General features: G+C 33.8%; 2 protein-coding genes and 1 long non-coding RNA gene across 3 annotated transcripts; all 3 read left to right on the plus strand.

Moving 5' to 3' along the window:
* The first annotated feature begins 4,473 nt into the window (after positions 1-4,473).
* LOC108457064 (dnaJ protein homolog) lies at positions 4,474-7,286 on the plus strand. The gene is made up of 6 exons (XM_017755882.2): positions 4,474-4,994; positions 5,118-5,283; positions 5,736-5,874; positions 5,959-6,235; positions 6,319-6,517; positions 6,599-7,286. Exons 1-6 carry the CDS (start codon positions 4,845-4,847, stop codon positions 6,919-6,921), a joined length of 1,254 nt encoding a protein of 417 aa, XP_017611371.1. The 5' UTR covers positions 4,474-4,844; the 3' UTR covers positions 6,922-7,286.
* A 316-nt stretch (positions 7,287-7,602) lies between these two features.
* LOC108455921 (probable carboxylesterase 15) lies at positions 7,603-10,092 on the plus strand. Its single transcript, XM_017754498.2, has 2 exons — positions 7,603-9,536; positions 9,619-10,092. Exons 1-2 carry the CDS (start codon positions 8,851-8,853, stop codon positions 9,923-9,925), a joined length of 993 nt encoding a protein of 330 aa, XP_017609987.2. The 5' UTR covers positions 7,603-8,850; the 3' UTR covers positions 9,926-10,092.
* Positions 10,093-10,632: 540 nt separating this feature from the next.
* LOC128280680 (uncharacterized) lies at positions 10,633-11,071 on the plus strand. The gene is made up of 2 exons (XR_008270783.1): positions 10,633-10,808; positions 10,904-11,071. It is a non-coding gene; the product is annotated as an uncharacterized LOC128280680 (long non-coding RNA).
* Positions 11,072-17,322: the final 6,251 nt, after the last annotated feature.

The following is a 17,322-nucleotide window of genomic DNA, read 5'->3' on the forward strand; positions in this document are numbered from 1 at the left end:
ATTATAAGATTTTAATAGCATCCTTTATATTTTTTGAGTTTTTATAGATTTAGAGGATCATATTTCTATATTTAAGTTTGAATAGATATGAATAATAGTGCTTTCTCACTTTAGTTGTTAGCTTAGAATATATAACTTGACTGAAATAATTATGAGAAAGTTATTATTGTGGAAGTTCAATGATTATCATCTACATGAATGATTAAAAGTGAAATATCTAATTGCAAAAATTCTCTCGACTATTGAATTGTATAATAATTTGAAAGAATGATTTGACCATTAGAAAACAATAATAATCTTTAAAGTTTGTTATGATTGAAATATATATGTACTCCTACAGCATCAATATTGTGAAAAAGGTTTTAAAAAGTATTTTGAAATGATCTCATGCCTTCTAATGAAAAGGGCTTCATTCTCTGAATTGAATGTAAACAATACATAACAATTATGAAAAATTAAAATATAGAGATCATGATTGCCGTTGTGATTGAGGATGTGATTAGAGACATATTAATAATTGTTATCATGGTGGTTATAATAGTGGTACTTCTCATCACTACAAAAAGAATAATAAGAAAAAACAAGAAAATAGTGGTTAAAATATTCGAAAATTATTGAAAATTCATGCTACCAATATGGTATGAAAATGCATTAGTCTCATACTTATCGTATGTTTAAGCATCTAGTAAAACTTTATCAAAGCATCCATTAAAAAAAAAACAATATTGAGATAAATTTCGCTATCCCAAAATGATGAAATGGAGGATAATTATTCGACAAAAGATGAAAATTTTACTATGATGCTAAAGCTGACCATTCATACAAGGATGATTAATATGTTCTTAGTTTGTGTAAAATTTTTTTTGGGATTCAAGTATTGAAATTTAATTGTTTGGTTTAAGAATCATTAGAATCAATGGCTACTTGATATTTGCTTGAGGATGATCTTTTTCTCTTTATTACAAAGGATGTTTATAATTAGAATCATTAGAATCACTACTTCTCGTCTATGATAACCTAAGTCAGTCTAATCAATTTCTTTTGAAATTTGATTTGATTTTTATTAAGAAGTTCAATTTATATAATTATTTATTCGTAACTATATGAATTTATATAATTCATTACAAAGGATGTCTATAATACATATGTCAGAATGTTATTAGCCAGTTCTGTCGCTGTTTTAAAATTTAAACATAGTTTGTCTTAGACGCTCATTTATGTAACAATTGAAAATTTAACACATCCAATTGCGAAAGATTCTCTTGACAATTGACAACTTAACACATCTATATGAAAAACTAAAAGTGAAATATCCAATTGCGAAAGATCTTCTTGACTCTTGAATTGTGAAAAAGTCAATTTGATCCAAAAAAAACATCTAGGGACCAATATAAAAAAGTTGCAAGTTTAGGGGCCAATTAGTATATTAAACCTCTTACTTAAAAGTTAAATGAATGTGTTATAATATTCTAATTCAACACATGAAATTTAAAAGCCAGAACAATATTTTCTGCCTAATAAAATTACTAGAAATTAGGGTTTTTTCTTTCTAAAATCACCCTTTAGTAAATGTTTCGGGAAATGACAAAATAGCACTATGAAGCATGCTATATTAAAAAAAAAAGGTTATTTTTTAAAATTTTAGTTGGCATTTTCAATAAAACATTTTTGCTAGAAATGTTTTTCAATTTCTCAGGAATCCCAAGCTTAGTCTTATTGGTTATAAAACGTATTTTTCAATATTTTGTGAATCCTAGTTTTGTTTGATTTTTTTTTCCAACATTTTAATTTGTGTTTCAAATTCGGTTGTAGTATTCTTGCTTGTAAGTTGCAATGAGTGTTTTTCATCCTTGCACTTGAAAAAATATTGCTCATAGTCGTCGGATTATTTCCACTCTTGGAAATTTGGTATTTCGTTTTCATAATTGAAATTTGTACTTACTATAATTCCTAAATTAATTAATCTGATTAAAGTAATTTATTTCTTACTTTATCATTGTTATATCATTTCGAATTTGGATATGTGATAACATAGCAAATCACCTAAGAAACACCTACAAGTAGCTTGTTGCCCTCCATTGCCCGAGTAGTCATCAGATAACCAAAGTCTCGAAAGGCCTACTTCCATTCAGCCTTTTGATCTTTCAGAATAGTTTTGGTCATGTCAATCATCTCTATAAACGGAATATCCGCTCCCTTTCGAATGGTCTTGTTCACCTACCTTTATGAACAAACCACCCGCTTTTCTAATATAAACACACTCTTTGACCAATGACCCTACTTGAGCAAAACAACCTTGTACCATTATGTACATCCCCACAATGCGTCCCATGACAATGGCTTATTGGTAGTAAGTTTACTACACTGGACAAGAGGCTCCCACTATATATACCCTTCAGTATGATGCATTAGGGATCGACCCTTAAGCATTCATAGCAACCCTATAGTCCTCAACCTTCCCCTTTGAGTTCTCAACCTTCTTACTTTACACTCTTATTAGAGTGGACTGGCTTTCCTCAACCCCACTACTTCCTTTCTTTCTGTCTTTTCCATTATTGATTCCCACATCAATAACCATATTTTATGCTTAAAATTCAATATTATATATGTTTTAGTATTTCTATTTTAATATCATGTCTGAATAATATATTCAAAAAATATGTTATTTTAATTTTCAAATAATAAACTCAGTATTAGTTTTGGTATATTTAGTGGTATATGTATGTGATAATATTTTCATATTTACTTCTTGTTTTGTTATATTAAACAAGTTTTAGCAATGTTGTCTAAATCGGACCAGACGAAATTGTTAAAATGGGAATGGCTGGTCATCGATCTAATAAGAGGTAAAAAATTAATTGACCATGAACACATATGAGTCGATTGAACATGCTAAAAACCAGTTGAAACAATAATTGAACTGATTTTTATAATTTTATAATTTTATTTATTTTTAAAATTTTTAATAATTTATATCCTTTGGATCAATTAAACAAAAAAATTGACCAATTTAACTATCAATTCAATTTTAAAAACATTGAATTTTGGTGTGCAAGATAAGTAACATATATTTCATAGTTATTTATCACAACAAGCAAATTTGTTACACTAAAATTGGGTTCATATTTGAATCTGCTCATTTGTAATCATGGCATTAAAGAAACACATCAACCAGGATGAATTTATGAAAAAAAATAATAGAAAACTCTAAGCTAAAAATTGGAAGAGATTATCGAAATTAACGTATAGATTTCTATTGTCATTTAATCTACTTAGGTGTATTGCAATTGAGCTGAATGATGATAATGGTGTTGAAATAAGATTAACGTACATTGTTCAACTAGGAATACAATAAATATGTGTTAAATTTAACGATGTTAAGATAGATGATTCGAGTTTATCTATATTTCATATTTATATGTCCCATAATGTTGATCAATATGAAACCAGAAGCTCAACAGGATAATTGAGTACTGATTTCATGTCATTGTTGGAAAACTTGTATTTTTGGAGATGCTACCAATATCTTTGGCGAGGCATTCTTCTATAATTGTCTTAGATTTTTACTTTGGCATACCCATGAAGATTGTTGCCAACCTGTATGTAAAGATTCAATCAATTTTTATTGAGTGAAATTTTTGTAAGTGTCTTTGATTTCAATTCAATAGTCAATACCGTATAATATTGTTAATGTCTTGTTTTAGTGATTTAATTTCAATTTTTAACACTTCGTTTATGATTTAGGAATAATAATAATTTTTAATTTAATTTAGAATGTTTAATTAATATTTATATTATTGTAATATATTTGTATTTATAATTATTTTATATTTCTTTAGATCTTTTATAAAATTTTAAGCGGTTGAAATAATGATTTAATTAATTAGGTTAAAAATACCACTTGTTGAATTCTAAAAGAGTTAATATATTCAAGATACTTAAACTTGGCGTATCTTTTTTTTATTTAATTGATATTAAAATATATAAATCGTAAGCTAACTTAGAAATATGTCAACATATTTTAACGGTTGTTAATATGATACCTAAAAATGTATGGAATTAGTTTATGAGTTCCAAATTTAGGTATCAGTTAAGTAAAAAAATTTAAGTATCAAGTAAGCGTAATTTATTAAATTCAAGTAGGTAAGTACGTATTGATCCATTCTTTGGATATTCTTTAAGAAAATAAAAAATAAAATAAAATAAAGATAAAAAGGTATAATAACTTATTTAATCATCTTACTTTAAAAAATTATTTTAATTATATTAACTCTTTTAATTTTTAAATTTATGTTTTTTATATCAAATTAATTCAAAATAAAAGAAAAGAATTAACAAATATTAATTTTACTATGTGGATATTAACTTTTTATTTTTTAAAATCTTAAAAATAATTAATTATCGATATAGTATTTATGTGGCCGTCCGCGAGCATATTCATCTATTTTAGATAAAAAATTAAATAAAAGATTAAAATAAAATTTAGTATGGGAAAAGGGAAAGTGGGAGCGAAAGTCCCGCTGTTGAAGAGAAAGAACCATCTAGATTTCCAATGTATTTATTTTTATTTTATTTTATTTTAATTTCTCTACTTCGTCCCAAAGGTAAGGAAAAAAACAGAGGTAGAGAATTCTAGAGCCTTCTTTATTTTCTCTAAATCTCAGTCATCCGTTGAACAATCTCTCTTATAAATTATATCCCAAACCCAAATCCTTTCCCTCAAGCAATTTGAGTGATTCTTTCTTTTTCTTGTGGTCTCCAAAGCATCTCTGTTATATCGGTTATTTTCTCTCAAGAACTGAGGAAAAAATCCGAATAGATTAAAACTTAAGAAAGATCAAAAGATGTTCGGAAGAGCACCTAAGAAGAGTAATAACACCAGGTACTATGAGATTCTGGGTGTTTCGAAGAACGCTTCCCAGGATGATTTGAAGAAAGCTTATAAAAAAGCCGCCATTAAAAACCATCCAGACAAAGGCGGTGATCCTGAAAAAGTATGAACATTTTTCTTCATTTTTGGGTATTTTATATGGGTTGCTTTTTGATTGATGGTGGGTTTAATGATTTTATTGTTAACTCTGCTGCCTCTTTTTTTTTGGTTTTTGTTTGATTGACAGTTTAAAGAGTTGGCTCAAGCTTATGAGGTATTGAGCGATCCTGAGAAACGTGAGATATATGATCAGTATGGTGAGGATGCACTCAAGGAAGGAATGGGTGGTGGTGCCGGTGCTCATGATCCGTTTGACATCTTCTCCTCCTTCTTTGGTGGTAGCCCGTTTGGAGGTAAGAGATTTAGTTTAACAGTTACCGTATTTAAAATTAAAGATGTATGATTTTTTAAGAAGATACTGATTTAGGAATAGGTTAAGAATCTTGAAAACATTGTTATTTTATTTAATGATGTTGGGATCATTACAACTTGCAGTCAAAATCTGGTATGTGTTCATTTTCTTTTTAATACATCAGCTTATTTGGTGCACTAGTGAAACCTGATGAAAGAGAATCTTACTACTAAGGATATATTATAAAAATAGGGGTAGGGGGTAGCGGCAGGAGTTGTCTAGGGATTGAGCCTGAGTTGTATTCGACGAAGGCTTAAACACAGGTGTTTTTTCTTACTCCACCTAAGGATCAGTCGACACTGTTTTAGGAATTTGGGAAATGTTGTTGAACTAGTTCTAAGGGAAGTAGGATATGGTTGAAACTTGAATGATGGTGTTATTGTTAATGATTAGGTGGTAGCAGTCGAGGTAGAAGACAGAGAAGGGGAGAGGATGTAGTACATCCTCTGAAGGTGTCACTGGAGGACCTTTACCTTGGGACTTCAAAGAAACTTTCTCTTTCCCGGAACGTGATATGCTCCAAGTGCAATGGGTAAAATTGTTTTTTAATTCTTTTTCTTTTCTATGTTTGGTTTTCTGCATTATTTGTTTATGTGGAATGTGTTATTTATGACAGCAAGGGTTCAAAATCTGGAGCTTCAATGACGTGCCCTGGTTGCCAGGGTTCTGGGATGAAGGTTTCAATCAGGCAGCTTGGCCCCTCCATGATTCAGCAAATGCAACATCCTTGCAATGAATGTAAGGGTACTGGGGAGACGATCAATGACAAGGACCGCTGCCCTCAGTGCAAGGGTGAAAAGGTTGTTCAAGAGAAGAAAGTTTTGGAAGTCATTGTAGAGAAGGGTATGCAGAATGGACAAAAGATAACATTCCCTGGCGAAGCTGATGAAGCGGTATGTTTAGTTTGATAGAATTACATTTTAGCGTATGCACCTGGTCTCTTGACTAATTGGTTGGATTTTGGTGCACTTTGCAGCCTGAGACTGTTACTGGGGATATAGTCTTTGTCCTTCAGCAGAAGGACCATCCGAAGTTCAAGAGGAAGGGAGAAGACCTATTTTTGGAACATACGTTGTCTCTTACTGAGGCATTGTGTGGCTTTCAATTTGTTATTACCCATCTTGACGGTCGACAACTTCTAATCAAGTCGAACCCTGGGGAGGTTGTGAAGCCTGGTAAGTTCTTGGAAGTAAGTAATCTCGAGGCGATTTATTACCAATTGCTTGGTTTTAAGTTTGTAAAACTTGTTATTCCAGATTCTTGCAAGGCAATCAATGATGAGGGGATGCCATTATACCAGAGGCCATTCATGAAGGGCAAATTGTACATTCAGTTCACTGTTGAATTCCCTGATTCCCTTAGCCCTGATCAGGTTAAGGCACTTGAGGCCATCCTGCCTCCAAAACCAACCTCTCAATTGAGTGATATGGAGCTAGATGAGTGTGAGGAGACCACGCTCTATGATGTGAACATTGAAGAGGAGATGAGGAGGAAGCAGCAGCAGGCAGCGCAGGAAGCTTATGAGGAAGATGAAGATATGCATGGCGGTGCCCAGAGGGTGCAGTGTGCCCAGCAATGATGATGAAGCAAAAAAGAAGATATATGGTTTCAAAAGTATTCTCGAGGATACAGAAAGCTGGTTTCTCTAGTAATGTAGAGTGGCAAAGCATGTCTTGCTCAGGTGGTGGATGAGCGGTGTTATTATTGTTAGCCTGAGAAGAACTCGAGTACTAAGTAAATTTTTTTTTTTATGTCTCTCTTCGTGAAAGGTTCACATCTTGTAGTGTTTCTTGCTGGTAATTTGCACGTAGTTAATAAGGGAGATAAAGTTCCAGCGAAGACAATTTGCTTTCTTTCCTCTCTTATCAAGAAAGGTTAGAAGGTAGGCAATCTGCTACAATCGGATATTTACCTGAATAAAAAGAAAAACTAATTGTCTGGAAACAGAGGCTTGTGGAAGCCTCAACTCACGATGGAAATATATTGCACAGAAAGTACCAATTGACGTAAAACATGGCCAACACTGAGCCTCAGTTTGTGCAGGAAAAAGTTTGTAATCTTCTACAAGAACATACAATCTTGTACCAAATATGACCATTCTTCAACAACCCTTGCTTTGAATAACTTAGAGCCAAGGAACAAACGCAGAAAACCATTTTGGGTCTTTTAAGAACTCACAATCCAAATTTCAATTGCTGAAGCTCCTTCCCGGGTATCCAATTCCTCCACATTTTGTAATTTCCAGTCTTGGAACCTCTATGGACTAACCCACAAACTTCTCTACACGGGAATCAGCAAACCATTCGTGAACTTAAGGTTCTGTGGTCTCTTTTAGATTAGCATTAACATGATAACCACTGCGAAATTTTCTGCATAACTAGTGGATTGACCAACCCTCTCATTAACTGCATCGATCTCAGCCTTAAAGATTATAGGTTAATCAAACTACTCGATTTTGCAGCAGGGTCAGTTGGAGTCGCTGCAACTTCCATATGGTATTACACATGTTCTATTGACCAAAATCTGGTGGCGACCAGCAACGATCCATCTTTGGTTAAAACAGGTTTCTTCATGGGATGCTTCTATTGCTTTCTATACTTAAAAAAAGACATGTTCATTCAGGAAATGCAGCAAAGCTGATAATGTTTTTATTTATTTATTCTGAATTGCGATGGATGTAGGTGATGTATAAATGAAAACAGGATTTGCTTGTGTTCTTTGTTACCATTTCAGTGGCCGTTTTATACCTATGATACCCAGATTCTTTAAATTTTTGCAAGTATGTCTGGTACATGGGATAGATTTCCCAAATGTATGAAAAAAAATCGAGTATATCCAACTCATATTAGACTTGTAACGGTATTCGACGCTCACTTTCAAGTCTGGGTTTTCCCTTGATCTCTACATCACCTGCTTCTGCATTCACACGGAATTTAGTCTGCAGCAACTCTGCTTGAGTTTGATATATATAATTGTGTTTGAATGAAGTTTCTCAAACCGGTAACCTTAAAACTTCAATCTGGTCAATCTTATTTTGGGAGCTTTAAAAATAAAAGGTTTCAGCTCACTGTCGAAATGAAAACTCTTTAAAACCTTCTTTAGGAAAGATAAAATGGAATCAAACATAAACAGGTTTATGGTAATTCACATGCAGCGATGTAAATTTCTAGTTCTGCCTGCAATTACCTTAATCGCGGGTTAAGGTTTTTGATCAACATGTTAGTCTTAACAGTGACAGGCGAACTAAATTCCAAAGTAGCAGGAGAAAGCCACTTGTCCATCTTAACAGTGACAGGCGAACTAAATTCCAAAGTAGCAGGAGAAAGCCACTTGTCCAACAAAACCTACCCATAGGAAACAACAGAAACAAAACGCCACTGGCCAAATTAAGATTCTCCAGCCCTTCCCCCAAAGCCGCCTACATTTAACTTGTCCTTTGTTCCTCCTCTCCCCTTCATTCCCTTTACTCTTCCTTCTTAACCTCTCAGTCCGATCTGAAACAGCAAAGATGTCTGACATGGCTGCCTCTGCTTCCATTACAACCCCTCCCCATGAAGTCGATGAATGCCGAGGTGTCCTTCGTGTTTACAGCGATGGCTCCATTTGGCGTTCTTCTAAGCCAAGCTTCAATGTCCCAGTCAATGATGATGGCTCTATTTTGTGGAAAGATATTGTATTTGATCCTGTGCATGACCTTCGGCTTAGGCTCTATAAGCCAGCTTCACCTTCATCACCCAAGCTCCCCGTCTTTTATTACATCCATGGTGGTGGTTTTTGCATTGGATCACGTGCCTGGCCTAACTGCCAAAACTACTGCTTCCGCCTCGCTTCAAACCTTCAAGCTGTCGTGATTTCGCCGGATTATCGTTTGGCTCCGGAGAACAGACTCCCGGCAGCCATTGAAGATGGTTTCATGGCTATGAAATGGCTCCAAGCTCAAGCTCTGGCCAACAACCCTGATCCATGGTTAACTGGTGTAGCGGATTTTAGCAAGGTGTTCATATCTGGTGACTCAGCCGGTGGTACTATTGCTCATAATTTGGCGGTCCAACTAGGGGCTGGTTCATTAGACCTGGCGCCGGTTCTGGTCCGAGGGTATGTGCTTTTAGCACCTTTCTTTGGCGGGACAGTGCTAACAAGATCCGAAGCTGAGGGTCCCAAAGATGCCTTCCTTAATTTGGAGCTCATTGACAGGTTTGTCATACGGCTTTAGCTAAATTTCAAAAAAACTTCACTCTGAACAGCAGTATTTTGAATCTTTTAAGCTTCTGTGTAGGTTTTGGAGGTTATCTGTACCGATGGGAGAAACGACGGATCACCCGCTAATAAACCCTTTCGGGCCCGTCAGCCGCCATCTGGAACAGGTGAATCTAGACCCTATTCTGGTGGTGGTTGGTGGAAACGATCTGTTGAAAGACCGAGGAAAGGAATATGCTGAGAGATTGAAGAACTGGGGGAAGAAGATCGAGTACGTTGAATTTGAAGGACAACAACATGGGTTCTTCACTATTGATCCTAACTCTGAACCGGCCAAAGCTTTGATGGTAATAATCAAACGATTCATCGTTGAAAATTCTAGCTAAGAGGATTTTTTAGGTAAATAATTGTCCTTTGTTTGAATGATGTAACGTCGGATTGATATTATAACGTAATTACAACTTTGGGAAGAGATGGTGGATATTCTTCCATCCAGTAAACATCCTGAACATGTTTTGCAAGTTGATGTGCAGCTTCATTGATCTTGCTAAAATCTGTCCTTTTGTGATCGCTGGTCCCATGTCTGACAGGTCGATTTTCCTTTTTTTGCAAGCCTGTGATGACTTTAAGAGCATCCCCTTCAATGATAATTTTTTGATGTCTTCATTGGTGTGCCAATTCCATCGCTTTAATTGCAGCAAGAGTTTATGCGACTCCTGCATCTTCAATTCTTCCCAAGCAAAACAGAACAAAATCGTCAGTCTCTAATGATAAAACCGCCCCCTCCTTTTTTGCTCAATTTGTCAAGACAAGCATCAAACTTGACTTTAACCAAATGATTTGCCCAAAATACTTGCTCAGTAGCTCTCTTATAATTCTATATTCCTGCAGTTGGCTTCGAATCTCATCAACAAACCTAGGAGCACTAAACGAGATATTTTCATGAAGCATTCTATTTCTTATATTCCGAAGACACCAAATGACCATAAGAAAGAGTTCGAAGAAGCTGTTTTGGTTCATTTTTCCTAGCAGCCAAGTCTATCCGATCTAAGCAACTTTCAATATCAGTAGAAGACAAAAATGCTGGTACCTTGCAATAAGAAAGAGCTTCTTTGGGAAAGGGACAATCTCGTAAAGCATGCATCTCCGTTTCACGTTCAAAATCTCACCACTGACATATATGGGATGCTCCTTGAACTCTGTAAGCAATGTTTCCGGCAGTCGGGATTGCTCCGTTACAAGCTCTCCATACAAAAAGTTCCACCTTTGGTAATTGGCATGATATTAGTCTTCCAAATAGCTCTCACTGAGATTGGGAGGATAAATGTCTATACCCACTCTTACTTGAATGCTTCCCATCACAGTTGAAATGCCAAAGTCATATTAGCTTGTCATCACAAAACTCCGGAGCCAGAGGCATTTCAAGGATTGCATTTGCCTCCACCTCGTTGAACTCAGCGCGTACAAGATCTTCCCTCCACCTATTATTAATAACATCAATAGGCATGCTGACTTTGCTATTTGGGAGAAAACTCGAAGCATCTGATTGCACAATAAAAGAATCGTTTGTTGGCAGCCACTGTTAGTTTTCTATTTATAAGCTTATCATCCCCCATTCTCCATCGTGTTCCTTTCAGCATCAACTCTTTGAAAGACCAAATACTCCTCCACAAATAGGAGGTTAGATCCCAGCTCTGAATCAAGGAAACTTCTGTTCGGGTAATATTTAGAGCTAAAAACCTTGAAAAAAGGAGTCCCTGGTTCAAGCATTAACCGCCACCCTTGTCTTCCCAGCAATGCAGGATTAAAATGTCTAAGGTCCCTGAAAACCCAGTCCACCAATGTCCTTTGGCTTGCAAACTCTATGCCATCCCATCCCATCCGATCCAATTCATTCCTTTTCTATCATTTGAAGTTATCATTATTAACTATTCACCATATACATTCAGTATTTATTTGGAAATTTATTTACGAAACATTTAAAAAAATTTAAAAATCAAATTCAAGATTATAATTTATATTTGGATATAAAGGATTTTTTCTTTATATTTAATTTGCAAGATTTTAAATTCAAAGGTTCATAATTAAAATACGAGAAAACATGAAAAATAACTTTTATAAACATAAATGGATAAATGCGTTGGAAAATACTTTACTAAGAATTTAAATAAATATATATTTTCTTTGAAATAATTCTGACATATATATATAGCTTTAACTCTGAGTTTGGTAATTTTTATACATTACTCCAAATAATTAACATATTTATATCATAAAATTTAGGGTAATCTATAAAAATAGTCACTTTTGTTTGCCTTAGGTTACATTTTAGTCACTTATGTTTGAAATGTTACGTTTTAGTCACTTATGTTATTATTTTGTTACGAAGTGATCACCCTACCGTTAAGTTCCGTTATCTCTCTAACGGTAATCCTACGTGGCAGTCCAATTAGATTTTAAGTGCCAACTTGGATTTCTAAATGGGATGAAAATAGATTTTTAATTAAAAAAATTTAATTAATTAAAATTTTTAAACTTAAACCTTAACTAAAAAGACTGTTCATATCTTCTTTTTAATTTTTCTTCCATCTCTTCTTTTTTCTAATGGGTTTTTTTTTCTCATCTGACTAGAAAAACTATTATTAAGATCAAAATAGTTGAAATCAGTAATAAGAAGGAATAATTAAAAATTTTAATTAATTAAAATTTTTAATTAAAAATCTATTTTCATCCCATTTAGAAATCCAAGTTGGCACTTAAAATCTAGTTGGACTGCCACGTAGGATTACCGTTAGAGAGATAACGGAACTTAACGGTAGAGTGATCACTTCGTAACAAAATAATAACATAAGTGACAAAACTTAACATTTTAAATATAAGTGACTAAAATGTAACCTGAGGCAAACAAAAGTGACTATTTTTGTAGATTACCCTAAAATTTACATATTTGTTAAAAATGTCACTATAATTATGGCTAATATCCTATATTTATATTGAAAATAATATGATTTTAATTATCTATCATAACAAATTACTGTAAAAATATCAATATTATATTAAACTTATCATATTGTATTAAAATATCAGCTTTTATGCCGAGATTGAAAGGTTTGTCTTCGACACATTCCCAGGGAGCATAACAGAGTAGCTGATTGGATGGCTAAATTTGATAAAGGGAAATTTGATAAAGGGAACTATGATGAGATGTAAATATACGAGGAAGGCCCAACTTATTAAGGGAGCTAAATGTAATCTTCATCCTATGGTTGCTTCTTTTAGTTAATTTATTATTTGCTTTCACTTTCTAGCTATTCTTGTTACAAAAAAAAAAAAAGAAAAAAAAGTGTTGTATGCAAAATTTTTTAGGGGGCCGAAATGAAATTTTATTTTTTAATAGTCTATATCTTTATAATTTTTAAAGGATTAAATTAAATTTTCATAATTTTAGGAGGGCCAAAGTGTAATTTTACCTTTACTAATTTAAAATTTTAAAATTTTCTAAAGGGCCAAAACAACAATTTTCCATTTTAGGAGAGGCCGAGGCCTCTGCCAACCCCCTCGGATTCGCCTCAGGTTGTATGTTTAGTATATTTTGTATTTAATTATACTTATATTATTTGTAAATCAATTGAATTTTTAAAAGATAACATGGAAGGATTCACTTATACTAGTGTAAAATTAAAATGTTTTTACATATTTTAGTAACTTTTATATGATTAATATTTTAACAATTTAGCCGTCATATTTCATACTCCATCCATATAAATCATGCATGCTAAATTTGACGTAAATTAAAAATTCTGACCGTTTACTTTTTATAAAAATTCAAACTACCAATAAATATTTATATATACACATTTTAGATTGATATGATAAAGATATTTGATTGGTTCGAAAATTTATATGCATGTTAAACATAATTATATCGATAGCTTCAATGGTTGGATCATTAAAATATTACGAAAAATGTAAAACTGGTTTACTTTTTCACTTATGTAAGTGCATTTCTCCCCATATTTTAATTATTCAAGACAATAAACCCTTACATATAACATGGGTAAGAAATCTAGTATAAAAAATATTTAAACTTAAATTTACATAGAAATTTCCGAATTAGTGGGAAAAAAAGACATGAAAACCATACTTTCTCATTAAACTATTAATTTATATGTAGGTTGTACTTGAAGCTAAAAAATTAGAACTTTGGGCATTGATCTTGAATTCGAAGGGAAGTTGAATCAGATGTTCAATGGGATAGTTGTCAATGGTGATAAAACATGGGTATCTTCTTTGAGTATACTCCCTAGTGAATCTTTTGAGGATGTTAACAATGACATACTTGAAGAAAATGAGGAAGAAAATACGATAAATGACGTCCACATTGATTGAAACAATCAAAAAAGAAAAAAAACACATGAGGGATGAACTTTACATTTTAAAACTAGAAGGAAGAAATCCTCAAAACAAATTGGAGTGGCCGCAAGATTGTCCAGTAAAATTGAAAAATTATGCAGTGTGGCTGACAATATGAGTCAAGCCACATGTAGTTTGACTCCTGTTATGGATCCATATGGTATTCCACAAATAGTCAAAGTGCTTGATAGCTTGTCGAAGGAAGTTCGAGATTCTAGTCCACTATACTTTTTCTCACTGAATTTATTACTCAATAAAGACAAGTGAACTATGTTTTTATCAATTAATCCCAAGATTACAGCTTGGTAGCTTAAGATGGAAATGGAGTTGAGTTTAAAATTTTCTAGTCTTCTAGGGTCTTGAGATATCTACTATGTGACTAAAAGTATTGCTGCTTCTTTGAATCGATTGTTTGTTATTTTAAATTGATTCTTTGCTTCCTTGAATCAATTGTTTATTATTTGTGTTAGAATTAAGTGACCCGAATCCTTATTTAAATAAAATACAGTGATAAAATAAAATAAAAGAAGAATCCATTTAGAATTACACTTCTTTTATTTTATTTTAGAATAAGGTTCTTTAAACCTTATTAAATTCCATCTATTTGATATTGACTAGAATAAGGTGTTTCAGTCTTACTAGAATATGGCTTTACAAGCCTATAAATAGACATAGTCTATTCCTCTTGTATTGATTCGAATTCGACATAGTGAATTTTCTTCTCCTCTGTCCGTGGTTTTTTCCCGAAAGGGTTTCCACGTAAAAATCTGTGTGTTTTTTTATTTTATTTGATTTTATTTTTCACAAATTGGTATCCGAACTTCCGGGTTGTTCATCTCGATCACGGTAATGGCATCTTTGAAGTATGAAATTCCGCTGTTAGATCGCAACACCATATTTACATTGTGCCAGATTAAGATGCAAACAGTTCTTGCGCAGATGGATCTGAAAGATGCCCAGCTAGGGATAGATAAGATACCTTCGACATTAACAGATGAAGAGAAGAAGCGTAAGGATCGAAAGGCATTAACATAATTACATCTGCATTTGTCCAACGAAATTTTACAGGATGTGATAAAAAAGAAGACCGCCGCTGCATTATGGAAGAGGCTACAACAATTATGTATGTCGAAAACTCTAACAAGCAAGTTTCATATGAAGCAACGTTTTTATGCTCATCGTTTGAAGGAAGGTGTGTCAATACATGAACACTTAATAGTGTTTAAAGAAATTCTCTCAAACTTGGAGGCCATGGAGGTTCAGTATGATAAGGAAGATCTAGGGTTGATTCTACTTTGTTCGTTGCCCCCGTCTTATTCAACCTTTAGAGACACAATTTTATATAGTCACGAGTCTCTCACAGTTGATGAGGTTTATGATTCTTTGACCTCGTATGATAAGATGAAGCATCTTGTGGTTAAACCCAACTTTCAAGGAGAGGGTCTCATTATTCGTGGGAGACAAGATTAGAATGCTGATGATGATCGTGGAAGGACACAGGAACGGAATCCTCACGGTAAATCTAAGGGTAGATCAAAGTCTTCAAACAGAGGTAAAACTTGCAACTTCTGCAAGAAGAAAGGGCACATTAAATCTGAGTGCTATAAGCTATAGAATAAGATTAAAAGGGAGGCTGCGAATCAGAAGGGAAAACAACCAAAAAATTTCGGTGAAGCTGATGTTGTAGAAGACTACAGCGATAGTGAACTTCTAGTCGCTTCTATCAATGATTCTAAAGTAAGCGAGGAGTGGATACTTGATTCAGGCTACACCTTCCACATGAGTCCCAATCGGGATTGGTTTACAACTTACAAAACAGTGTCTGAAGGTGTTGTTTTGATGGGAAATAATGCTTCGTGTAAAATCGCAGGTGTTGGAACAATTAAAGTTAAGATGTTTGATGGAGTTGTCAGAACACTTAGTGACGTACGACATGTTCCAGAATTGAAAATAAATTTAATTTCGTTGAGTACTCTTGATTCAAAAGGGTACAGATACACAGCTGAAAGTGAGGTTTTAAAGATTTCCAAAGGTTCCCTTGTTGTGATGAAAGGGTAGAGAAAGATTGCCAAGTTATATGTTTTGCGGTGGTTCTATATTATCGTGATATATTGTCGCTTCCTCTTCCTTGTCAGATGATGATATTACTAAACTTTGGCATATGCGCCTAGGGCATATGAGTGAGAATGACATGGCAGAATTGAGCAAAAGAGGACTTCTTGATGGGCAAGGAATTTGCAAACTGAATTTTTGTGAGCACTGTGTTTTTAGAAGCAAAAGAGAGTTCAATTCACCAGAGGAATCCATAACACGAAGGGAACGTTGGAGTATATTCATTCTGATCTGTAGGGACCATCCAGAGTGCCTTCGAGAGGTGGAGCTAATTATATGTTAACCTTTATTGATGATTTTTCCAGAAAAGTTTGGGCGTTCTTCCTTAAGCAGAAAATTGATGTATTTTCTGCATTTAAGTCTTGGAAAATTATGATTGAAAAACAGACGAGAAAACAAATAAAATACCTTCGCATAGATAATGGCTTAGAGTTCTGTTCTGATGAGTTTAATAGATTGCATTTCCCCATACTCCATAGCAAAATGGCGTTGCAGAACGAATGAACGGAACGATCATGGAGAAGGTTCGATGTATGTTGTCAAATGCCAACTTACCAAAGTCGTTTTGGGCAGAAGCAGTCTCTACTGCATGTTTTTTGATCAACCGATCTTCATCCGTTGCCATTGAGAAAAAGACTCCACAAGAGGTATGGTCTGGTAATCCTGCTAATTATTCTGATTTAAATATTTTTGGGTGTCCTGCGTATGCTCATGTTGATAATGGAAAATTAGAACCGAGATCCATTAAATGCATTTTTCTTGGTTATAAAGCTGGTGTAAAAGGGTTTAAGTTATGGTGTCCTGAAAATAGAAAAGTTGTGATTAGCAGAGATGTTGTTTTCGATGAAACTGCTATGCTACCTAACTTATTTCTTAAAGACTCTTCCAATAAAGAAAATCAAAAGCAGGTGGAGCATCAAATTAATCCAGAGTCAACTCCTCAGGCCAGTACAAAAATTGAGAATAGAGTTGCTTCTTCACCACAATACTCTATCGCCAAAAATAGAACTAGAAGAGAAATTAAACCTCCAAAGAAGTATGCCGAAGCTGATTTAGTTGCTTATGCTTTAAATTTGGCTGAAGATATAGATGCAAACCAAGAGCCATCTAATTATTCTGAGGCAGTTAGCAGTAAAGACTCAGAAAAATGGATGTTTGCTATGCAAGAGGAGATGGAATCACTTCACAAAAACAAAACATGGGATCTTGTGAAACTTTCTAAAGGCAAGAAGACTGTTCGTTGTAAATGGATGTTTAA

This window comes from Gossypium arboreum, chromosome 9 (genome assembly GCF_025698485.1).
Source record: "Gossypium arboreum isolate Shixiya-1 chromosome 9, ASM2569848v2, whole genome shotgun sequence".
In the NCBI taxonomy this organism is placed as follows: Eukaryota; Viridiplantae; Streptophyta; class Magnoliopsida; order Malvales; family Malvaceae; genus Gossypium; species Gossypium arboreum.

Excerpts from the sequence above, each read along its gene's own strand:
- LOC108457064 (XM_017755882.2), top strand. The coding sequence starts at position 4,845 with ATGTTCGGAAGAGCACCTAAGAAGAGTAATAACACCAGGTACTATGAG. Across the intron at positions 5,284-5,735 it reads TGGTGGTAGCCCGTTTGGAG|GTGGTAGCAGTCGAGGTAGA; the intron begins GTAAGAGATTTA and ends GTTAATGATTAG. Across the intron at positions 6,236-6,318 it reads CTGGCGAAGCTGATGAAGCG|CCTGAGACTGTTACTGGGGA; the intron begins GTATGTTTAGTT and ends TGCACTTTGCAG.
- LOC108455921 (XM_017754498.2), top strand. The coding sequence starts at position 8,851 with ATGTCTGACATGGCTGCCTCTGCTTCCATTACAACCCCTCCCCATGAA. Across the intron at positions 9,537-9,618 it reads AATTTGGAGCTCATTGACAG|GTTTTGGAGGTTATCTGTAC; the intron begins GTTTGTCATACG and ends GCTTCTGTGTAG.